The sequence below is a fragment of the Arachis hypogaea genome, chromosome 5 (genome assembly GCF_003086295.3).
Source record: "Arachis hypogaea cultivar Tifrunner chromosome 5, arahy.Tifrunner.gnm2.J5K5, whole genome shotgun sequence".
Lineage (NCBI taxonomy): Eukaryota > Viridiplantae > Streptophyta > Magnoliopsida > Fabales > Fabaceae > Arachis > Arachis hypogaea.
In genome coordinates, this window is record NC_092040.1 from 10,010,500 (window position 1) to 10,035,335 (window position 24,836).

Sequence of the window (24,836 nt, forward strand, 5' to 3'; positions counted from 1 at the left end):
AAGTAATAAAATAAAAAAATAATAAAAAAATTTAAAAAATTTTATTAATAATAATTTAAAACGCATGTTAATTAAATTCTTTATTTAAATCCTCCCAAATATTGGTGATGATTATGATGGGAGGATTAGGCCACTTGGTTGAAGTTGAAAACGGTAAAAGTGAGAGAGCGTGGAGGCATTTGACATTTTGAAAGCATAAGAATTTTTCTTTGGTATGTGGCCGACAGCAACGAAGCAAAGTAGCCAACCAAGGAGTGGAAACCGGAGGCAATGTCACAAATACAGAGTGTGTGCGCGTGGCTACTCACAACGCATTCATTGCTTCCCAACAGTTCCCAATTCCATATGCCTAACATAACATTTATCAAACTACACATATATTTAAAATGAAAATTAGAAAATAAGGAATATTGAATGTTATCCTATCCATCCAGTAAGGAGAAATTCGGGTGATGAGTCAGGGGGTGGGGTGTGTAAGTGTAGTTGGACGGAAGAGTAGGAAACCTAATCCAGTAACACATTGACAGCTGTAATCCTCTTGGCTCGCACGTGTCACCTCCAAAAGCCCTAAACCCACACACTCACTTTCACTTCCCTTTCCTTCCTCCAACTTGTTAGAGTTTGTTGCGAAATTTCAAGTCCTTCCCATTCCTATTTCGTCCCACAACTGCTCTCTCTCTCTCTCTCTCAATATTCTTTTCCTCTTTGGCTCCTTCCTTCATACTAGCACCACAACAAAACAAAACATAAGCATACAATATCATTAGTATAATTATAATTATTAGAGTTATAATTGGTATTATTAGAGGTGTAAATCCTGCTTGGACATCTATCCCTGTTGGAAGTCCACCTCATCTTTTCTTCACGCCATCGGAACAGGTCACACACTCTCTCTCTCTCTCTCGCTCGCTTTGTTTTGCTGTAAATTTCTAGGTGTATTTCTGTGATAGTGATATTAGAGCCTTCTTTTCTTTCCCCTTGAATTTGAACTGCTTTGCTTTCTTCTCTGATTCAGTTGAAATTCCGTTCGCTTCGTGTTCCACTCTCTCGCCTAAATCCGAATTTCTTGTGTCTTTGGCAGTCCAAATCCGAAATTTCTGATACATCACTCTGTCTATGTTAACGTGATTCATTGATTCTGTTTCCTTTTATCTTTTCAAAACTTAATTAGATGAGTAATAAATATTTTGACGGAGTCAAATCGCAGTTCTTATGTTTGAGAAAGCAACAAACGATTGGCCGCGTTCATCTATGACATAGAATAAGCAGGATTTTAATTTTGTTCGCTGATCTAAAATTGTGATTAAATTAGAGGCATCATCTTGTGGATAAGAAAGAGAAAAGTGGTGTTGAAAATTACTTTTTGGCTATTTGACAAGGAATAGGATAAGCAAACAACAATAAACAAATTAATAATTATTTTATTTTTATATTTTATATATATATTTGTTCGTACACTATTAATACTGTGCTATCACCGAACGACCTCTGCTTTAAAAGTTACAAATGATGAGAAAACAGTAATCTCGGGACGAGACCATGGTATTTAGGGAGTCTCATCATCACTCCTATTAATTCCGTGTGCAAGCTTTTTCTAATAAATGAACAACTTTGGAGGTTTCTATGGCCCTCTAGTAAGTATACAATACATGTCTTTTTACAAGTATTGTCAATCTTTGGTTAAGTAAATGAATATTGAAAGGAGAAGTTCTTGCATTGACTAGTCAACATGATTTGGGTTTATTAAACCGGAAAAGAAAACGGATAAGGTGAACTAACATTGACTTTAAAATGCATAAGTTGTGTATTTTGAGTTTTTCCCTAGGATAGGTAGACAATATTGCTGAACAATGGGGTTAAAAAAGTAAATTAATTCTAAATTTAACGAGTGGCATGAGTAATTAAATATCTAATAATAACCAAATTTATTGTCTATTGTTTATATTGTTCAAGAAAGTCATTGGTTACCTAGCATAACTCTTTTCATAATCAAGTCCAAAATAAATAAACGCAATGTGAAGTCAAATATCTATTTTAATTTACGATAATCTTAGAGAAAAAAAATAAATTTATTTTATTTAGTAAATAAAACACGTTCAGGCTGATTTTACTAAATTTTTTTATTAAATATTTTCGTTTAATTTATTATTTATTGGCATTCAATATAAAGTAGTATTGCCAGCTAATTAGAGACGCCATAGTATTCTTCTAATACAATCCATAATTTCATCATGATGGTATTGTGTTATCTGTTATGCAAGTGTTGCAACCGCTAGGACGTGTATTGCACGGCAGATTAGAACAAACACGTTATGTGATGAACGGTTAAACCATGATCGCCCCGATAAACGGAATAAGAGATTATTCAATCCTAAAAGTGAAATATAATGCACTACGGACCTAAAATAATATGAGCGTAAGAAGTGCATATAAACATTAATAGGTACATGACATAGATATAATGCTAGTGAAAAGATATAGCTTTGTCTCCTTTCTCTTTCATGCTTTCCTTTTGTAAATAGGGATTGAATCATCCCGTGTGATGCGTGATAAGATGCAGCTTTCCCTTGTCCTTGTCTTTGTCCTTCAGCTAATCAATAAATGTGTATAAAGTGATAGCCACTTTCGAGTAACGCTCACTGGTACGGATATAGATTTTTCTTCACTCAAATTATTGAATTCCCCATCTAGAAATGTGAAAATAATGTTGCTTCGGCTAGATACTCTGTAATTTAGATATCGTTATATGAAGCTTCTTTCCTTGATGATGATGTTAGTTGCACTAGCTTTTTGATGCCTGAAGTTGAATGAAATCCAAGAAAATTATATTTTTTATTCATTGTGTATTTTCTGACAGGTGTGTTTATTTAAGGTGGTAGAATTACTTACATGGCTATCAGAACTTGATCTGATTGCAAGTTATTTGGTTCGGTGGCAATATTGGAAGTGCAGTTTTTCTTAAGTGGTCTAGATGGGGACTGGGGAAGAAAGCACAGCTAAACCTTCTAAACCATCGTCTACAACTCAGGTTCTTTCTTTACCATCTCCTTTTTCTTCTTCTGCTCCTTGCACCCATCTCATTATCGTTTCTGTTTACTTCTTACAGGAGATTGCACCGGCTCCTTCCTATCCTGATTGGTCAAGCTCTATGCAGGTTGGTGATCAAAGTTGTGCAATCTGGCTTTTGTATTTGTGATACCTAACATGTTGGGCTTTGGATTTAGGCTTATTATGCCCCTGGAGCTACTCCACCTCCTTTTTACGCCTCAACTGTTGCTTCTGCAGCTCCCCATCCCTATTTGTGGGGAGGCCAGGTAAATATCACATTTCATTTTTTGGTAGGTGTCTACCACATTCTGCCTCTACGAGTTTATCATTAAAGTTTTTTGTTTCTTTTTCAGCATCCTCTAATGCCACCATATGGTACTCCTGTTCCATATCCAGCTATATATCCTCCTGGGAGTGTCTATGCTCATCCTAGCATGGCAACGGTATTGCATTTTCTCCCTGGCATAAAAATATATAATATAATTTACCAATACCACTCACATGTTATTGGGAAATTTTATTTGCCAGGCCTGATATAGTTTGGAAGTTAATTAATGTTGGACATTTTTTTTTCTCTTTTTTTGTCTTCTCTTCAACATTTGGGTAGACTCCGAGTGCCCCACAGACCGACTTTGTAGGCAAGGTACCCAACGGAAAAGATCGGAATTCCGCTAAAAATTTGAAGGGAACTTCTGCCAATAATGGTTCTAAAGCAGGAGACAATGGAAAGGCAGGCTCGGGGTCAGGAAATGATGCCATCTCACAAAGGTTTGGGAAGCCACTGGTTAATTTTGATCTCTTCTGAGACTTCTTTCTCAGTTAGCTTGCTTAATATGGATTTTTCAAAAAAAAAATTCATTGACAGTGGTGAAAGCGGTTCTGAGGGATCATCCGATGACAGTGATGAGAATGCTAACCATCAGGTAAAAATTTACTATTCAGCATCAGCAATCACCCTTTGCAGTAAATAGTACTTCCTGAAATATATTTGGATTGTAGCTATTTTACACTTGGCTTCCTTTGCAACTTCATATATTTCACTAAAAGTAGATGGCTTAGTTGAAAGGAAGTTGATATTTTCCTGTTTTGTTTCTTGCTATCTTATGGGTTATATTTCTTTGTAGGAATCGGCTACAAACAAGAAAGGAAGCTTTGACAAAATGCTTGCTGATGGTATGTTGCATTCTTCTGCGTGTTTTCCTATCTTTAATTTTTACATGGTTACTCAAGCAATTTTGTCTTAATTGTGAACTTTTTCAGGAGCCAATGCACAGAACAATGCCGGAACTCAATCTTCTGGAAAGGCTGCTGTGTCAATGGCTGCAACTAATCTTAATATTGGAATGGACTTGTGGAATGCATCTTCTGCAGGTGCTGATGCTACAAAACTGAGAAACAATCAACCTGCCCCAGGAGCTGTCAACCCTCCTACTATAATGGGACGTGAAGTTGCACTTGGTGAACAGTGGATACAAGTATGATTTACACATTATCTTCTTGAACTTCAGGCCATATATTCCCTGTTTTCAAAAACATTTCCTTTTTATCTTTTGTGTGTCTCTTGGTTATTTCCTTTACCGTACTGAGCCTTAGCTTTCCTTTCCTATTTCGGTTTTTGTAGGACGAACGTGAGCTGAAGAGACAGAAAAGGAAACAGTCTAACAGAGAATCAGCTAGGAGGTCAAGACTACGCAAGCAGGTAGTTTACAGTTATCTTCATGCAAGCAATGGTTAAGGGATATCAATAATATTTCAGTGTTTTCAATGCTACAATTTGACATCCTTCAATGTTTTTCATTTGTTGTACCCAACAGGCCGAGTGTGAAGAGTTGCAAAAGAAGGTGGAGTCACTGGGAAACGAGAACCGAACTCTGAGAGAAGAACTTCAGAGAGTATCAGAAGAATGCGAGAAGCTTACAGCTGAAAATAATTCCATCAAGGTAAATTACACCTCCAATTTTATTGAACTGAATTAGCATTGACCAGGTTGTGGTCTTACAACCTTAGATTATGTCCTCTAACAATACTTTTGCTGTCAACACTCAACAGGAAGAGTTGGAAAGGTTATGTGGACCAGAAGCAGTTGCCAGCCTCGAATAAATCACCTTTTTGTTATCTTCATTATAAGGCAACCCCGAGGTTTGATCAATTCCCAGAGCTAGAAGAGACAGACTTGCAGCTGCAATTCTATCAATGCCGGTTCTATTAATTAATCGAGCATAGGATATAGTATAATTTTTCTTCTTTGTTCACTAATTTTATCATACCATTAATTAACCCTCAATTGTAATTCTCCTGATGTTATTATTATACACGTCATTTGTTGTAATATTTCATCTGCCCTGAAGCGTAGATTATGTTAGGATAATTGAGCATTTGTGCTCAGAAATTAGTTTTGCAACTCATGTCATGATAACGCTTATATCTCCCAGCACCGTGGGTGACTGGAACCACGTCTTTGTTCTCTCCTATATAATAATATCTGAGGATTTGAGGTGACTTGAGGTTTCATTATCAGATTCTGGTAACTTTATATAATGACAGCAACTAGCCAACTAATCTTACCTGTTATATATACTTTCAGCTCTTGATTTAAGCTTCGACAACTGAATAAAAGTTCAAGTTTTTTGCTTTTCCCCTTTTAACGTGCAAGAGTCATTCCCACTTTTCTAGGTTAGGTTAACACTCACAAACATGGCCCTTGCTTAAAATCAGGCAAGGTTTAGATTCCCTCTGCCTAATTCAATCTTTGAATACACGCCCCTACCTTTAGTAAAGAAGACCAACTTTTAATCAGGACTACAAAAATAAAAATGAAATAAATAATTATTTGTCATATGATCTGAAAATAATTTACTACGACTCAAAGTTCACAGTTCATGAAACTAAATAAACTTCAAATTTGAGAGGAATATTATGTCATATTGAGGTTGATAATACACGAGCAACAGCATGCGTGAATAAAAGGCTTGTAAGCAACACCACTGTACATTGTAGTTATCATGCTTTAGGCATCTAATTTCAACAAAATATTGACAGCTTCACAGTCACCTATGCAAAAAGCAGAAAATCTGACTAAAGGATTTAAGAAACATTTTAAAAACAAACCAATTAGTTATTATTTTGGTCAGGCTCAGCATCAGAGGGCACCGCAGGGTCTTCGGATGGATTAGGCTGCCTTGATCTATCTGATTCAGTTGTCCCTCCCAGCATATGATCCGCTAACAGGAAATTAAATTTGAAGGTTAGTAACTTATGTAATCAAGCACCAACTGTATTCCAGAGCTAAGAAACATAATCATCAACCTGAACCACTTATCTTCACCACCATGCTCCTGACAAACTGGATCTCTGCTTGATATGAACTCACAAGTTTGATCTGCAAACCACAAGACAAATTCTACTCTAAAAACAGCATTCTTATTTTCTTTATTGACCAACACATTGAAACAGGATCCTCAGAAGATTCTTCCTGTCAACCATTGGCAGATAAAACTACACAATTTGATACTTAGAATATAAACAAGCTGCAAGGTTTTTCCTTGATTTCACCATCTTTGAGGAGATTACAAGGTTTTTCTTCTGAAATTTATAGCATCCGTGAAACATACCACTTCACAAGATGCAATGCCTAAAACTTGATCAACTTTTGCCTGATGCCTTGACAAAAAAGGACGCAAATGCTTCATATATAATTGCTTTGCTCCCTGTTGAAGAACTAGCTTATCAGAATTCCGAGAGTTGGGCATCAAAGAGACATTGATATTCAATGGATGAATGTCCTAGAAGGCCAGGAATATAGTGCTAATAAAGAAAAACAATGCAAAATATTAAGAGGACAAAAGAAAGTCAATATATGGAGAAAAAGGAAAATTTTCTGGAGTTACAAGAGAAGAAAAAGAGAAAATAAAATTTGGGAATCAAGTTATGTCCCACAATGCCAATTGATTTCCACATTCTGAAATAATAAATGAACTACATGGTTACCAGGGCCTCAGAGCTTCATCTAACTGCAGCACTTATCAGCTATTAATCCTAACAGTCTTTGAATTTCAATTTCGTAGGGTTATATTTTGAACAATCTACCTTACCAAAATTCACAACTTCTTATGCTATTAGATTTGTATCTAGAGCTATGCAGTGTCAAACCATAACAACTGACCACTGATCCACACAACTCAATGGTTTTGCAGATTAGTTCTCTCTATGTCTACCTAATAGTTGTCCATACAGCATTTTCCAGATCCTAATACTTATTCATCTGACGAGTAGAGAGTAAAGACGCATTTCAAGCAAAAGAAAATGAAGAAATTTTGATTTTATCTAAGAAACTACCACACTTATCAAACATCTAGTGAACTGTTTGGTTTCTTTGGAAATCCCGATATAGAGGTAAGCAAATCAAGGAATAAAATGAAGAAAAAAATATAAAGATAATAAGAGTTATGACTTAGGGATGAAAAGAAAAAAAGATACGGACAGAAGATAGATTGGTGAAAAGTAATTGAGATGCAGATGAGTACAAATAAAGAGAAACCTAATTCTATGTCAAAATAAAACTCACATCGGTCGAAGGAAGTTGCAACCAAACAAGAAATGCAAACTTAATGTGATAGTACATAGGAAACCTGCAAAAATATTTAAAGAATTACAAGTGACTCGAACCAAGAAGTGCATGAAGCCAATAATCCAGATAAACATGCTCCTAATTTCAAATTGGCAAATAAATGAATGAGGAAACTACCAAACTTGAAAAGAAAAATTCTTATACAAAAATTCTTGTTAACTAGAAGGTAGTATCTCACATTAAAAAGAAAATGTAGACCATAGAACATTGAAAATTTTAGTGGGAATACCCAACTCACTAGAGTAGGATGACATCAAAATTAACCTAGAAATTTATACTAAAAGATAGGAGGGGAAAAAATAACCCTATACCAAGAAATAAGCTTGTCTGTGAATACTTCGACGAGGCTGAATGAGCCATAAGCTGCAAATTTCAGAAGGGGAGAAAAAATCATAAATAATGTAACAGAATCCATGTTAAGTTCAGACTTCAGACACTAACACTAAGAGGTTGAATCTAAAGTTAAAAACACTACACTATCTCTATCTTTGTTCAGTGGAAACTCATGTGCAATTGTTTTAATGTGAAGTTGATAATTAAAAATCGTTAAATGACAATTTAATCATGTATGTCAAATTATCTAAGGGTACTGAACTACAACTTCAGACAACTGTATATAGTTTCCAGCTTATTTAGGGGGTGATGCAAATATATTAGAAAACAAAATAAAACGAAAAGTGTAAGACTATAAGAGTAAAGGGGAAAAGGTACCTGCCCAGTAGAGAAGACACTTGCGTTGAGCATTTTGATCCCTATTTTCTATTGCCTTGAATGTAGAGTACACAGGCAAAGCAATTCCCACTGAACAGCTGCAACAAGAAGCACAAAGTAAAAGGGAGTAAATAGTTGAATAACAAATTGAACCAAATCTAGCGGAATGAGAAATATCATACCATGCAGTCCGAATTACAATGTTGGAGCCGAGAGGGCAGAGGAGTAAACGGAGTCCAACCTGCAACAACTAGTTCAGTTAACAACACACCTCAATCAATCCATCAAACGACAGAATTCATGTTTCAATTCCAATCGAGACTTTCCTGAAGCTATAGAAATCGGGAACACCATTGTAATTAAATAATTAAAAGAAAAGGGAAACAGTGGGGTGCAGATCAAATCCCTAGCTGATCAAAAACCAAAACAAGAGAGGGGAATAAGAAGAGAGAAGGGTGCAGACCTCGCCGGTTAAGTTTGATCCAAGCAGAGCCATGCCAATTCTAAACCCCTTCCAACTCCAGAACAATGCAAATTCAAGTTTTGTGGGGTTTTTTTTTTGTCGTTGGCCAATTAACTACACGGAATTCGAACCAGAGAGATGCTAATTGAGAGATGTAGAAGAAAGGCCGAAAGAGCAAACCATTGTTGCGGCCCAACATATGGATATTAAACAATTCGCTCCAGCCCAAAAGATGACCATGCCCTTTCACATTTTTTATTCAAGCATGTTTGGAATAAGAAATGATGTCAATTGAAAAAACAAATCAAACGATTTATTAATTAAATTGATTTACTTGTCGATAATAATCTTATTAATTAAATCAATTTAAATCCCAATAAATTCTATCAGGACAATAGAACTTCAAAATAAGTAAAATAAAGTTCTATGCAACACAATAAATTCTTCCTTCTCATTTTTTTCCGCACGGTATTTCCTAACCCAACAGGTCAAAAACTAATTTATTACGGATCTGAGCTCTATTTAAGAGTCTGTCACTAGCCAATAAATTATTACATGCACAAAAAAAAATTTAAACCGATAGTTATTTACTTTTAAAAAATTATAGGCTTAACTATAATATAAGTTAACTAAATTAATTTTTTTATTTTTTATTTTAAAATTTAAAAAATTAAGATAGTAAAATTTTTTTTATAACAAATATATTTTTTAATTACTTAGTTAAATTTGATTACGGTTGATTTTTTTAGCGAAACTCTTACTTTTAAGAAGAGAGAAACAAAAATTTTGGTTTTGTATTTTATTTGATAATAAATTAAATATAAGATAAAATAAATAATAAAAATTAAAAATATAATTATAAAAAATTGGTAATGATAATAAAAAATCAGTTGAATCTTCATTCAGTATTTTTGTATTCTTAATAAAAAAATATATAAAATATATTTTTATCGAGAATATGTTAAATTTTTTTTTTTGTTATATAGGTGTCTTTAATGAAATTGTATAGTTCAAAGAAAGAAAAGACGTTAGTGTGTCAGCATTATGAAACTAATGGATATAGAGCTGACATATATTTAATGAATCGTGTGGGATTGATAGAATGTTGTTATCATTTGAAGCACTTAGTTAAAAAGAGATGACAAAATCTTCAAAAATTAAGAATTATGTATTATAGAGATAGTCAATCAGTCAATTAAAAATTACAAAAAGTGAAGTGATATTTGATTTTTTGGATGTTGATGATTTTGTCGAAGATGATTAAAAATTAGTTTATTTCATCTGTTTAATACTTTTTCGTTGATACTCCACCTTGTTGTGTTGAATTTTTTGTTTCAAAAAAAAAATATACTAATTTAATATTACATAACACAATATTTTTATTAATATTTTATTTATCAAATACAATCTTGTATTTATGCAACTTATGCTTAAATTCTTATTTTCTATTTCAAGTGTCATAAGCTGCTCATAATAGTGCGTTAATTAAACAGTAAAGCTGCATGTATAATACTAAAATACAATGATTTCAAGAATTTATAATAATTATAATAACAAAATATGACACTGTGAAAGCTAGAGTAGAATCAAACTGGTATGCTAGGCTAGCAGCATTGGTTTTTCTCCCCCTTTGCTTTTGTGGAGATGCTCTCACCCGATGGAGGTGCTACAGAATGTTCTTCCTGCCCAGGCCAAACATATTTCTTCATGTGATCATGTGACGTCAAAGTCAAACAACAAAGCCAGTTTGGTTCTCAGAACATATTTTCATACCGCTAATAACAAAACCAGAAAGAAAGAACCATCATGTGATTATTCAAAGCTTATTATTCCATATTGAATATGCTCGATCGATCGTAATTCCACAAACCTTTGATTTCTCACTTTTGCAGCAAAATACCCCATACCATACCATAAGGCATAAAGAGATAGAAAGGACACTACTTCGAATTTTGACAACCAGCAAAGTTCATTAACATAACAAGAGCCACTGAAGCACAAAATGCAACAGACTTAGCTTATCTTCAACAAAGAAAGACGCCCCAATTTAACTGAACAAAACAAAATGGTGGGAATAAATACAAGTTTATCTACTTCCCCCCTTTCTTTTCTCTTTTTGTGTTTCTTTCCCCAATTCACTAATTAAAAACTACTGCGTTACGAGTTGCAAGTTGGAAGCTAATTACCCCTATATATATTATTATTGTTATTATTATTACAATTATTTGATTATGATGATTACAGTACTCTCTATTTTGGTTGTAGTGTAGTGAACTGAAATCCCTTCCCCAATAATGATTTTCTTTCCCTAACCTAACATCGCCAAGCTGACGTGGCAACCATGGCCCTCTCGTGCCAGAAGAGCACAAGCTCAGCTTGGCGTTTTGCCACGTGGAAGCCCCTGATTTGCACCTTAGCCAGCAAGCACTCCGCCTGAAAATCTGCGAACTGGCTTAACTGCACCGGCCTCATTCCGGCACCATAGAAAGCCTCTCTCCACGGCGGAACCCTCCGCCCCGCTCCCTCCACCGCCGCTAGTATCTTCGGGCGCAGCAGAAGCATCTCGATCCTCCTCACCCACTCCCCTCCCGCAACCATCGACGCGTCCAGCGACTCCAGCATCATCGAGTAGAACTCTAGGCTGCTCACCACGCCGCGCCGGAACGACGCCGCTGCCGCAGCTTCCGTCCACCCCTCCCCGTCCACGAACACCACCACGCTCGGCGAAACCCTCCGAACGTCCGCCAGGAAGGCCGCGGTGCTCCCAGCGGAACCGAGCCGTCGGAATATCGCCGGCGAGAGAAGAACGGCGGTTTTCTCGCCATCGACGAACTTCACCGCCTTAAAAGACAGCGTCTCGAAGTTGCAGAGGGGCACAAACTCGACCTGGACGCGGATCCTGAGCTCGTGCGCGAACTGGCTGAGATTCTCCCGAATCAGTTTGCTCTCGACGGCGTACTCTTCGGGAACCACGGCGGTGATGCGCAGAAGCGGCGATCCGTGTTTCAAGGAATCCGCCTTTTCTGCAATCTCCTTCATGAGCGAAGCATACTGGATCCCTAATCCGATATCAAAATCAAGGACGTGCATGAAGGAGGAGCCATGAAAAGCCTCAAGGAGCGCCTGGTTGGTGGTGAAGATGGAGAACATAGGGATCGGCGAGATTCCAGAGAAGGCCTTGAATGTTCTGACGCAGTGGACGATCTCAACGAGGGAGGAGAAACGCGGAGTGCGATTGGAACCGGAGAGGAGGCCCTGGAGAGCTTCCTTGAAGTAGAAGGCGGCGCGTTGGAGAGGCTTTGCACCCGCAGGGGATCGGAGGCGTTGATTGAGTCGCTCCAATATGACGTGAGCGACGTGGAGGTGGTTGGTGTCGAAGCAATCGGCAGCACGGATGAGCTCTTCTATGAAATCGAAGCCGGTGGCGGCAGAATTATTGGAGGTGTCATGGAGGAGGTGGTCGAGGGTGGCAGTGGCGTTGGCGTAGTTGTAGGACATGGTTTGGATGTCTGGAAATTCGGAGTGTGGGTCGAAGGAAGGAGAGAAGTCAGGGACATTAGGGAGGGTGGTCTTGAACAAGGGTGGGTTGGAGTCTTCATGGAATCCAAGGTCCTTCATGATGGAGTCCCAATCAAGATTGTGAAGCACATGGTCCTCCAGCTGGTCAAGACACTCTTGCTGTGTGTTGGGTGCAGTAGCCACCAGCGCAGCCACTGCCTTCTCAGGGGTGGGACTTCTACACAGGTCCAGCACCGATGTGGGCTCGAGGCCGATTGTGCTTTCTACGGGTTTCGGGTTTGATGTCGTGTTATTGTTAACTCTCATCTCTGGCTAAGCACCACCTCCTTTGCTCAAAGTGGATCGCAGGAGAAGGGAAGGCTTTTTGTTTCTGATGATTGTCGCCCTTTTTATCTTTGCGTCTCTATGCGCGCCCTCGCTCTGTTGGTGGGGTTACTTCTCTAACTTATCTATCTATGCCAAATTATATATAACACTATAAGGTGCCCATTAATTTACTATTTAGTTTATTAGCTACGTAAACAATTAAATATATAATATAATAATAACTTAAATTATATATATTCAAATATATTTTAAAAAATTTTGCACCAATTTTCAATATTTCTAATATATAACGCCTATGCATTAGTGATTTGTGTGCTAATTAAGTATGCTTGACATGGGTTAGTTACGTTGTTTCTTTTCCACCCTTTTTTATGGTCGCTTGTGAGACTTGAAGGTTAAGCCTTGTGGTGTTGCATGCCTTTTCTCTTTGCTTTTCTTGCTTGAAAGCTCAAAAGCTTATTTCCTTCAATTTAAACAGCCCCCCGGATATTTAATTTTAAATTTATCACATTGGAAATTCTGGTTAAAATTAAAATGCCTAACTTCATGTCTTAAACAACTTGCCCTGAAAGAAGGAAAAAAGATAATGGTATTGCTTTGTTGCGTCAAAATTGTCATAGATATATAACTGCCATACCTGCATTTTAGATTGAATGGCTTATATAACAAACTAATAATCCACACCAATTTCATCAGTAGAATCCCCATCCAACTCCCATCTCTGTCATAAAAATATTGTCGTCTAACCATAAACCCCTTTTAATTATAAACAATTTCTAATCACATGAGGAGGATATTACATTTAAATGAACAATGAAAGACGAGGGATCTATCCATGCCGGCGCCACACACTCAAAACTCTATCACATCTCTTTGTTATGAAACATCTATTTCATAGTTAAGGAAAAGTCTAGCGGCCACTAATTTTATCAAATTCTAAGCATGTAACTAACAAAAAAAGTGAATCATTAGATAAAATCTCATATAAATCTTACACCATTAAAAGTATTATTGATGATTATTTGATGATTATAAATCACAAAAATTACTACCCTAGCATTTCTCAAATTAAAATTGTTTATAGGGTGAACAAAAGCAGACAAATGAGAATAGTTGGCATCAAGTAAAAATGATTATTGGATTTTATGGAATTTTGAATAGTTATGTGTGTGGCTAAATTGTAAGAAATTATTTGTGTTTACGTAAAATAGGTACTTTAGATATTAGCTGAATTTATTGACTTTCTTATATAGTTATAAGTTTATTTAAAGTTGTCTTTTGGATGATTAATATTCTTAATGCCAATGTTAAAATAAAAAAAAAAGAATTTATTTTATTTAGTATTCATTAATTGTTGCAACAATTAATAAATGCTAAATAAGATAAGTTATGGTCTTTTTCGCTGATTTTATTTGGTTACCAAATATTTTCGCAAAGAAAAATATTAACTATGCATAAGCTACCTCAAATTTTTTTCTCTCTATTTAAATCGAACTTGTAACACAACTGATAGGGAAATAAAAAAATCTTTGCTATGGATTATGGAATGTGAAATGACATTACCTTCCCTCGTCATGACAAACGCGAAGGAAAATTGTTCGAAGTTATACAACATATTCCATTTTTTTTTTTTTTTTGCTTAAAGTATCCCAAATATGATATTTTTTCTAAGGGTCAGATTAAAAGATTGCAAATTGGAATTGCAAAAATACTTTTTTTTATATATATACAAATGCACACTTTCAATTAAATACTCAGCTTCCACACGAGGAAAGAACGTTGTCAAGGATATATCACTAGTAGACGAAGTCCATTTAAAGAAAAATGTTTAGCTAACATATACTGTAAGAATAAACATTAAAGTTATTAACTAAAAAAATATAAAAAATTATACAAAATTTAAATTGTTAATTATGTATTTATTAAAATAAAATGCATAAAACATTCTGCTAATAGTAATATTTAGCTAAACCCTAAAAGATAAAATAAGTAAATATAAAAATAAATGGTTTAATAATTTGTTGTCTACTCAACAAAAGAATATGACCATTTTTTTAAATATTATCTGAAGAAATTATTTTGAACAAATTTATCATAATTGATAATTTTATTAATTATTTTTTAATATTCTTTATTTCATGTTATTTTTTAAATAATAATACTATACGAGTTAACTAAAAAACGCCTTAAGAGAATTGGTTAAAAATATGAAAATGAACTTAAATATATTTAATGTATAGAAAACATGAAAATTTTTGCATGACTTATATTTATAAACTTTATAATTATAATATTTTTAAAAAGTGCCATGCATTAAGATATCCATTAGTAAAACTCAATATTATTCTATCTAGGTTTTGCTTTCCTATTTTATTAAAATTATTTTGGTATAACTATATTATAACGATTGCAGTAATTATAATATTTTAAAAAATATTATTAAAATTCAAATAATAATTTTTATTGTTAAATAATATTATTTAAAAAATTATTAAAATATAAAAAATATAACTTTAATTTTAACCACACTTACATATTCATCTAGCTATCTAAATATATTCAGACTACAATCTACCATTTTATTACGATGAAGTAACCTCCAGGAACAAGTGATGCTAAAGTGGAAGTATATAGGTGCATGTCAAAACATCTTTCTACCATGAAACGACAAGAGAGTCAAATAGCGGGCGTTAAAGCCTAAAAGCAAGCAAGTTAAGTCGTCTCTTCTTTAAGGTGTGGTCCCACAGAAGTTCTAACTGGACCCCTAGACAACCCTAGCACCACCCATCTTTATTTATACCCTCGGGAAAAAAAGAGAAGAAAGGAAAAAAAAAGCTTTGGGAAAGGTCCATCATTAACAACTTTGTAGAGGGGGCATGGTTTGCGGAAAGTTTTGGCAATGATGGGTCCCTCTACCTGGTAGTAAATATTAGCCGCTAAAGAACCTTACTTAAATATATGAATTACGAGTCTTTGTGATGAACTAAATCACCTTTGTTTCGCCTAGGGTTATTCCGGGCTTAATTTGGATTAATTTTGAGCCAAAAATTTATCTGTTTTAAATATTAATTTTATTTATAGTTCGATTTAAATTGGATGATTTTTTTAAAAAAATCTGATTCGATCCGATTCAATTTTAAGCAATTTAAATTAGGTTGAATTTATGGTTTTGTAAATTAAAAAAATTAAATATATATAATAAATTTTAATATCAAATTTTAAATAATTAACAATAATATAACAAGTTTTAACAATATGTTAAAAAATAACGATAATATAATAATAAAAATAAAATTATAAGTTAGTTAAAATAAATAAATAAAATTTATATAAATTTATATAAATTTATAAAAAAAACAACATTAAAACAAGAGCTATAATATTCAAGTAATTATAAATCGTATTTGAACTGTAGATTATGAGTTTAAAAATTTTAACATACCTATTACCATTGTTTTTTAGTGTCAAACACCAAAAAGTGTCATTCAAGAACACCTCACTTAATTTGTGCGTTTGTATTTTATAACTTATAAGCAAGATATAACATTTACGTATTTTTTAATTTCTATCAATTTAAATTTAAAAAAGAATGATAACATAATTTGATATCATTTTTTATAATAAAAAAATTTAAAATTTGATCTTTGTTATCACTCTAAAATAATTAGCATAAAAAATCTAATTCAAAAAACTTTCTGACGTAAAACTCAAATTTATATTAGAAATATAACCAATAACCTAAAAATTATCAATATGGTTCAACCAAAACATACAGTCCTCAATTTTCTAGAAGAAAAGCAAACAAATCTTTTCCCTTAATACATAACTCTTACAATTATTACAATGAGGTTATTTATTTAACATAAAAATTGTTAAATATTTTTATAACTATCAAATAAAGAAATATAAGTTATAATAAATTGTTTAGTGGAGAAGAGTTTAAATATGTGTAACATGTATGAAGTCTTGGATTTAAATTATATTATGGTAAAAAACTAACCAAACGATAAAAGAAAAATATTTACCTTTTATAAGATCTTTAGTGTATATTACTTGCATCTGTTATTTATTAATTATTTTATTTAGGCTTGTTTGGAAATTTTAGAAGTAATATTTTTTAACTTTTGACTTATGAAAAGTAATAATATTAATGTTTGGTGTAATTTTTAAAACCAAATTGTACCTTTTTTAGAAGCTATTTAGGAGTTTATAGAGAAGTTTAAAAAAATGACTTCTCTTATAATACTTTTACTTTTCATCACATTTATATAAAATAAGCATTTTTAGAATTAAAAATTCAAACACAAAATAATTTATTTATTATAAGTTACTTTTCACAGAGTCGTTTATTGTTTAAGTTATTTTATCAAAAAGAACTTAATTAAGTTGGTTACCTAAACTGAACCTTAATACTACTTGTTGTAGTTGGAAATAAATGCTCAACTTTAAATGCTCAACTTATGTTTTATTTATAAAGTTATTTGCAGAAGATAAAAACTCTCTCTTATAATTATTTCTTTGTATTATGTCTCTTTTCTCCTTAATATATAATACACATATGATTAAAACTAACTTTGGTTAATTTAATAGTTAATATATTAGTCCGTTTAAGTAAATATTTAGTGTTTAAATCTCATCTAATATATATAACAATCTATTGATTAATAATAAATTCTTAAATATAATTTTAATTTGTAATAAATTAATCTTTGACCTATTAAGTTAAAAAATAGGATGAAAACTAAAAAAATATACATATCATTAAAAAACATAGTTACCGCTATAATTTTCTTTTCCAAAAATAAATGTAAGACATGTAAGTTGAAGTTTATTTCTAACTGAAATAATATTCCCAACACCATTTATAATTTCTTTTGTTACGATATTACATAATTAAACTTTCTCCAATCAGATTATTTCTGACGAACTCAAGTTTTTGCATGCTCGTGTTCCATTGAATCATATGAATCAGTTCGTACAAAAGGGTAGTGGTAAGCTTAGCTTTATTCTTGTGTGGAAATTAACGTAACAGATCCATGACTGGTGACATTTTTTATTTCCAGGATACTTTGTTTCTTCATTTTTCCTTGCCTTATTTGACATTTTAATCCTTAATTCAATATCACAAAGCTTAATCACTTGAATCTTCGAGTCGACGACTTCACAAGAATAGTTTAACTAGGAACTTAAGGAAGCACTCCTTGTGCTGAAATGGTAATTAATTATAGTATTTATTAAAAAAGGTCTAATTATAGTAATTTCCTTAGGTAATGCAACTATATCTAGTACAATTATATTAATTTAAATAAATTACATTATCATTTTGGAATATGCATCTGGGTATTTATTATTTAACTTGTTTAATGATCATCATTGTAAACTTAACAATGAAGTAGAGAATACATACTCGTGATGTTTGAGTGGGATTTGTTATGTTCATTTTATTTCCTTATCATTTTCACTTTAGTTAAGGGTCGGTTTATTATTATCATATTTAATGGACGATAATACTAAAGGAACCATAAAAAATAACTCTAAACAATTTAAACTTATCTTATTCATAAACATTATTGTTCTACGATTTAAGCACTTAAGCCACACAAAAAAGAGCAAGGGGGAAGCATAGACGTACTTGTCAAGATTCCAGCAGCGTTCACACTAGCTATGGGTTATGGCCAATGAAAATCACTAATTTTTCTATGATTATCTACCGTTTCCTTCTTAATATAATAGTAACCTTCACTTTTAGACACATTAAAAACATCATTAATATTTATTTACATTCATTTGTTTTAATAAATCGAAAAAAAAAACATCAATTGTCTTAAAATGAGTATATATTATTAAATCTTTGTCAGTAAATTAAAGTTATCATAAATATTATTTTTTAAATTTATTTTAAATGTGATTTTCTTTTTTATATTTATTAATATTGAATAATTTAATATCACATTTATGCACATTAACTCTTTGATATCAAATTTAAATTACTTAATTAAACATTTTTTGAGAATTGTTTTTAGAAAAATATTACATAACCTATAAAATTTATTATTTTTTACTAATATTTAGTCAATAAAAATATTTTTATATTAAATTTTAATTAAATTAGTAAAAATTCGTATATAGTTATTATTCATACCTTGATCCAAAACTCAAGCCAGATCCAAACACAGAGAAAACTCAAAAGGCATTTACTAAATAAGCCGACCTCCTAAGAGGTTGGACAAGAACGCTACCAAGTACTAGTGACAACTCCCTCCTAAAGGAGTTATAACTAATTCCTACTATCACTCACCTACTTTTAGAAGAGAGATCTCAACAACTCCTAGATAAAAGGGGATGGTTATCCACCACTAATGGTGGAACTTCTCCAACGGTGGTTATTGGCTCATCACCTATAAATACCCTGACTCCTTTCATGTATACTTAAGATCCAATCTACTATAAACCTGCTTGTATCCTTGCTAACTTAGGCATCAGAGTGTCTTGCAGGTACCACCTCCCATCTCCCCACGAACAACTCGGACGCAGCCACTTGACACAGGATAAGTCAGACGCTGCCTCACTAGAAGTCTTGACCTCACGTTCAACCCCAAATTCCATCCAGTTTCAGGTAACCCTCGGAACATTGGTGTCGTTGTCGGGGACATGGGAATTAACACCCCATGACGGACGATCACTTGAAAGATGGATGTACAACGTCCGAAATCAGATCCAGAGTACCAAAATGAGGGCAACAATGACCAAGCCATCGTGATACCCACTCAGAGAACAGAAGGACCACATGGTGAAAGCACCTCAAACCCACCTCGTAGGAGAATTAGTTCTGAGATTCACCACCCAGAAGATGAAGATCAACCCCATTCTACCGAACTTGTGGGACTAGTGCACGGACATCACGACCGACTTGAACAACTCAAATAGGAGATAGAGCGATAAAGGGAGGCGGAGATAAATCTGAGGAAATAAATTAAACGACGGAGTGAGTTGGAAGAAAAGTTCTCAAAGTTGGAATCCGACCTTCGAAGTAGGAATCCACGCATGACTCGGGAAAACACCCCTTTAGGAGGGGGAGACCCTTTCATCGAATACATCATGCGGGCAAGGGTTCTTAGAAACTTTAAAAGCCCTTATAGGAGCCTTTATGATGGAACGACCGATTCAAGACACCATTTAAGAATGTATTTGGCCGATACCTCAGATGCGACTCGTTGCAAGGCATTCCCAACAACCCTAACCAAATCGGCAATGAAGTGGTTTGATAATCTGCCACCTAGCTCGGTCACCAGCTTCGACGACCTTGTAAGAAAATTTCTCACCCGATTTTCAATTCAAAAAGACAAGGTCAAACACGCACCTAGTCTGCTTGGAGTCAAACAAGAGATCGGAGAATCCCTCAGAGACTACATGGAGAGATTTAACAAGGCATGTCTGGAGATCCAGAATTTACCCACCGAAGCGGTAATAATGGGGTTGGTCAATGGCCTCCGAGAGGGGCCTTTTTCCCAATCTATTTTAAAGTGTCATCTGACCTCTTTAAATGATGTAAAAGAGTGAGCTGAAAAGTACATTAACATTGAGGAAAATGTCAGGCTTTGTGAACCTAATTTCCGACGAGCACATCCTTATCAAGCTCAAGAAAAGGAGAAAGAACCCAAAAAGAAGGAAGAATACAACTTGGAAAAGCCAAGGAGGTACCACAATTACACCCCGCTGTGAGTTTTCCTTGTAGACATTTATAGGAAAATTTTCCATGCGAGAAAACTATATGGACATTTCACAAATAACTGTTACAACTTAAAAAATGTGATAAAAAATAACTGACCAAAAAAGGTCGGTTGGATAAATATCTCATAGAAAGGTCGAACAGTCAGGGAAAGAGAAAAATGGATGATGAAGGCACCGGCCAAAGATATCGGCCCACCCAAACTCCAAAAAGATATATCCATATGATAGCGGGTGGATTTGCCAGAAGAGGGCTAAAAAAGTCATCCCGAAAGAGACACATAAAAGAAGTCTATCAAGTGGAGGAAGAAACTTCTGACTTTCCAACCATTTCTTTCACAAAAGAAGACGCACAAGATATAATACCCGGGCATGATGACCCTGTGATAATCACCATGATACTTGCTAATGCAAACCTTCATAGGACTTTGGTGGACCAAGAAAGCTCAGCTAACATTCTATTCAAGCTTGCTTTCAACAAACTAGGGTTGGAAAAGAAAGAACTGAAGGCATACCCAGACTGCCAGACACCCTCTTCGGGCTAGTGGATACGCCTATCAAACCATTGGGCTTCATTCCCTTACATACTACCTTTGGAAAAAGGATGAGGTCCAAAATCCTGAATATTGACTACATTGTTGTTGATGTAGCTTCAGCCTATAATGCCTTGATAGGTTAGACGACCCTGAATCGACTATGAGCTGTTGTCTCCACCTCTCACCTCTGCATGAAATTCCCGATGCAATAAGGGATTGATATGGTAAGGGGAGATCAAAAGTTAGCAAGAAAATGCTACAATGAAAGTTTGAATCTGTGTGGCAAAGGTAAAAAATTCAATTCAATTGAACTCGGTGGAGTCCGAGGAAAAGACGACCTAAGACCACAGCCTGAAGAAAAGACGGAGGTAGTGCAGGTCGGAGATGAAGTCAGAAAAAATACCAACATAGAAATAAACCTAGGGGCAGATTTAAAAGAGGGTCTCATCAAGCTCCTATGCAAAAATTTCGACCTCTTCTCTTGGAAAATGGCCGACATGTCTAGAATTGATCTTGAGCTCATGACTCACAGGCTAGCAGTATATTCTGGGTCCCAGCCTGTTCAGCAAAAAGGGCATAAACTTGGACCTGAACGAGCTCAAGTGGTTGAAGAACAAGTTCAAGTATTGCTAGAAGTCGGGTTCATCAGGGAGGTTAAATACCCATTATGCTTGGCAAATGTCGTGTTGGTAAAAAAGTAAAACGGGAAGTGGAAGATGTGCCTCGACTACACCGACCTCAATAAAGCCTGTCCAAAGGATCCATACCCTCTTCCCAATATTGATACTTTAGTAGATTCATCTTCAGAATATCATTACTTATCATTTATGGATGCATACTCAGGATATAATCAAATCCCGATGTTCAAGTCGGATCAGGAGAAGACGTCATTCATCACTTTAAGAGCAAACTACTGTTACGTGGTCATGCCATTTGGTTTAAAAAGTGCCACATATCAGATATTGATAAACAAAGTATTTGCACCTCACCTCGAAAACTTAATGAAAGCATATGTAGATGACATGTTGATAAAAACCAAGAAAAAAACAAATATCCTGTCCAATCTCTCACAAGTATTTGATATCATAAGGAAGCATGGAATGAGATTAAATCCCACAAAGTGCACCTTTCCGATGGAAGCAATAAAATTTTTGGAGTTCATACTCACACAAAGGAGAATTGAAATCAATCCCGACAAGTGCAGAGCTATCTTAGATATGAGGAGCCCGACCTGTATGAAGGAAGTCCAACAGTTGAATGGCCGGCTTGCGGCACTATCCAAATTTTTGGCAGGATTAGCTTTAAGATCCTTGCTTCTTTTCTCACTACTCAAAAGAGGATTCCAATTTGAATGGACTCTAGAGTGCGAAAAAGCTTTTCAACAATTCAAAACCTTTTTAAGCCAACCACCCATCTTTACTCGGCTTAAAATAGGGGAGGAACTGGTACTATACTTAGGGTGTGTTTGGGGTTCACATTGGGGAATAGAAAAGCCCGTTTAAGCATTTTGAACATTCCATTGTTACGTTTGGCAACTTTTTGGAATCTCTAACCCAGAAGTGCTTTCACCTCTAAACGTACGTTCACGTGAAGCTAAAAATTCTAGCTTCTGCGTTCATGTTGGAAAGGTTAATTACCGTTAAATGAATTAGGTAAGAAATTTATTCCATATCTACCAACTATACCCTTCATTTCTTCTACAAAAAGGATGCACATAACCACATAATTTCACAATAATTCTCTATATGTTCTTCGTTACAAATTTTTTTTCCATCAAACATTTTCAGATTTGTTTCCATCACTGCCAAGGTAAAGATAATTTTTTCTTATTTTTTTAGTTCTCTCTTTTATATTTTAATTTTTATGTTTTTTATTATTTTTTATTTATATGATAAATATTTTTCATATTATTTTTTTAGTGTTCTGTTGTTATTTTTTTAGTTTTCTATTGTTATATTTTTATTGTATTTTTTTATTTATATGACAAATATTGTTGATATAAATTTTTATTTTTATTAATTTTTATGATATTTTTATTATTTTTTGTTTATATAAATTTTTTTTCTATCCTTTATTGTACTATATTTATGTTGTGTATAAAATTTTTTATTTTTTTATTTAATTTTATTTATATGAATTTTATTTACTTTTTATTATAATTTTTTGTTCATATGATATATGTTGTTGGTTGTAATTATTATATACTATATTTGTATGATTTTTTTTTGTTTTTTGTTTTTATTGTACTTCTTACTGTACTTTATTTTCGTTTTTATTATATACTAATTATAAGTAACAAAAGAGTTATAAATAATAAAAATATATAGTCCAAAATGATACTAAATTAAAGAGTACTAACGGCACTAAAATAAATTATAAAATATTTTCTTTTTGTTTGACATTATAAAATGTATAGTATTCTCTTTCATATTTTTATTTCTTATTGTTTTTTAGTTCATTTGAATTTTTTTTATCATTTACTATTCTTTATGTTTAATATTTAAAGTGTCTTTTTTTATTTTTATTTGACTTTGTTTTTTTTTAACTTATTTTTGTCATTGATCTTTTTTATATTATTTTTTTCAGTGTTCTAATCTCTCAGGTATGTTATTAATTTTTTTATGGTATTTTTATTATTTCTTATTCATATGAATTATATTTTTTTGTCTTTTTTATGCACTGTGTTTATATGCTATACGAAGTTTATTTATTTTTTCTTATTTGATATAGTTCATATGAATTTTTTTTATTTTTTATTATATTTCTTTTATTCATATGATATATATTGTTGCTTTTATAAAATTTTTATCGTTTTTTATTTACATGAGTTCTCTTTTTATATTTTTATTATACTTTATTTTTGTTTCGGCTGAAATTTTTTATTTTTTATTCGACTATGTAAAATTTATAATTATAATTCTCATATATTATGTTTTATTGTAACTTTTTTTATAATATAGATTAATTGATCCCATTAAAAAAGACAAACTAAATAAATAATTATTCATAAGTATTAATAAAATCATAAATATTAGATGCCAAAAAAGTCTTATAAGAATAAAAGTATTGAGAGTAGGGAAGACACTGCGCATGATACTTGTGTATTTGATAATACTATTACAACTCCTACCATAAAATTTTTGCATCCTACTCGAGGTTAATTTTTATCATTTTCTTACAAATAAGCTATATTTGCTTGGTTATCATGTAACTAATTTGATTGCTCATTAGGTAAATATTATTTGGTAAATGCCGGTTATCCAACACCGAAAGAATATATTGGTCCATATAAATGTGAGCGCTATCATCTACAGATTTTAATCAATATGAACGTGCAAACATTCTTGATGGACAAGATAATAGTTATGTTGGTGAAAGCTCACATCAAACTCTAACCATTAGCTCTTCTGCAGAAATAGATCGTGTTCGAGACTCGATTAAGGATCAAATTATTAATCACATGCAGTAGAAATAATAGTGTTCTTATGTACTAATTTTGTATAAGATATTACTTTTTATGTATTTTATTAGTGTTTTATCTTTTAATTTAATATTTATTAGTATTTTTATGTATTAAAATATATTTTGTCAACTTTTATATGTTACTTTAATTTAGTAAGTAAATATTAATTTTATTATAAAATAAATTAATAAGATCTATTCAAATATCTAAAGTAAAATAATAGAATAATATAAAAAATTATTTTAATTGATGTCTCTTTTAGTAATTTTTTATGTAAAAGTGATTTTGAGTAGTATAATCCGAACAATATTTATTTTACTATAATTCATTTTGATATAAAGATTGCCAAACATAAATTATGTTAACACAAACTTACTTTTCATCAAAATCAAGTTTGCAAAATTAATTTTATGC

At 33.1% G+C, this 24,836-nt stretch overlaps 3 protein-coding genes across 10 annotated transcripts; 1 reads left to right on the forward strand and 2 right to left on the reverse strand.

Moving 5' to 3' along the window:
• Positions 1 to 248: 248 nt before the first annotated feature.
• Positions 249 to 5,547, forward strand: LOC112800671 (G-box-binding factor 1). Of its 6 annotated transcripts, none has more exons than XM_072236678.1 (13): positions 629 to 879; positions 2,523 to 2,642; positions 2,858 to 3,028; positions 3,107 to 3,154; positions 3,225 to 3,314; positions 3,402 to 3,491; positions 3,656 to 3,816; positions 3,914 to 3,971; positions 4,173 to 4,221; positions 4,309 to 4,523; positions 4,670 to 4,747; positions 4,863 to 4,988; positions 5,098 to 5,547. In XM_072236678.1, the coding sequence occupies exons 3-13, from the start codon at positions 2,972 to 2,974 to the stop codon at positions 5,146 to 5,148; spliced, it is 1,023 nt and encodes a 340-aa protein (XP_072092779.1). In that variant the 5' UTR covers positions 629 to 879; positions 2,523 to 2,642; positions 2,858 to 2,971; the 3' UTR covers positions 5,149 to 5,547. The 6 variants fall into 6 exon arrangements, with proteins under 6 accessions (XP_025698808.1, XP_025698809.1, XP_025698811.1 ...); XM_025843025.3 differs by having other exon boundaries at positions 2,873 to 3,028; XM_072236679.1 differs by lacking the exon at positions 629 to 879 and adding an exon at positions 1,491 to 1,634.
• Positions 5,548 to 5,924: 377 nt separating this feature from the next.
• Positions 5,925 to 9,095, reverse strand: LOC112800672 (HVA22-like protein k). 3 transcript variants are annotated; one of them, XM_025843029.3, is made up of 8 exons: positions 8,850 to 9,095; positions 8,569 to 8,627; positions 8,387 to 8,484; positions 7,987 to 8,038; positions 7,613 to 7,676; positions 6,660 to 6,755; positions 6,355 to 6,427; positions 5,925 to 6,269 (listed from the first exon to the last, which is right to left on the reverse strand). In XM_025843029.3, exons 1-8 carry the CDS (start codon positions 8,880 to 8,882, stop codon positions 6,160 to 6,162), a joined length of 585 nt encoding a protein of 194 aa, XP_025698814.1. In that variant the 5' UTR covers positions 8,883 to 9,095; the 3' UTR covers positions 5,925 to 6,159. The 3 variants fall into 3 exon arrangements, with proteins under 3 accessions (XP_025698814.1, XP_025698813.1, XP_025698812.1); XM_025843028.3 differs by having other exon boundaries at positions 5,925 to 6,266; positions 8,569 to 8,636; positions 8,850 to 9,007; XM_025843027.3 differs by having other exon boundaries at positions 8,569 to 8,636; positions 8,850 to 8,996.
• Positions 9,096 to 10,799: 1,704 nt separating this feature from the next.
• On the reverse strand, positions 10,800 to 12,866 carry LOC112800674 (scarecrow-like protein 15). The gene has a single exon (XM_025843031.3). The coding sequence runs from the start codon at positions 12,672 to 12,674 to the stop codon at positions 11,163 to 11,165; it is 1,512 nt and encodes a 503-aa protein (XP_025698816.1). The 5' UTR covers positions 12,675 to 12,866; the 3' UTR covers positions 10,800 to 11,162.
• Positions 12,867 to 24,836: the final 11,970 nt, after the last annotated feature.

Bases quoted from the DNA above. Each gene is read 5' to 3' on its own strand.
- LOC112800674 (XM_025843031.3), bottom strand. From the start codon at position 12,674: ATGAGAGTTAACAATAACACGACATCAAACCCGAAACCCGTAGAAAGC.
- LOC112800671 (XM_025843023.3), top strand. From the start codon at position 2,972: ATGGGGACTGGGGAAGAAAGCACAGCTAAACCTTCTAAACCATCGTCT. The intron at 4,524-4,669 runs GTATGATTTACA...CGGTTTTTGTAG, and splicing joins TTGGTGAACAGTGGATACAA to GACGAACGTGAGCTGAAGAG. The intron at 4,748-4,862 runs GTAGTTTACAGT...TGTACCCAACAG, and splicing joins GGTCAAGACTACGCAAGCAG to GCCGAGTGTGAAGAGTTGCA.
- LOC112800672 (XM_025843027.3), bottom strand. From the start codon at position 8,882: ATGGCTCTGCTTGGATCAAACTTAACCGGCGAG. The intron at 6,756-7,612 runs GTGAGTTTTATT...GTTCTTCAACAG, and splicing joins TGCAACTTCCTTCGACCGAT to GGAGCAAAGCAATTATATAT. The intron at 6,428-6,659 runs GTATGTTTCACG...TGTGGTTTGCAG, and splicing joins GCATTGCATCTTGTGAAGTG to ATCAAACTTGTGAGTTCATA.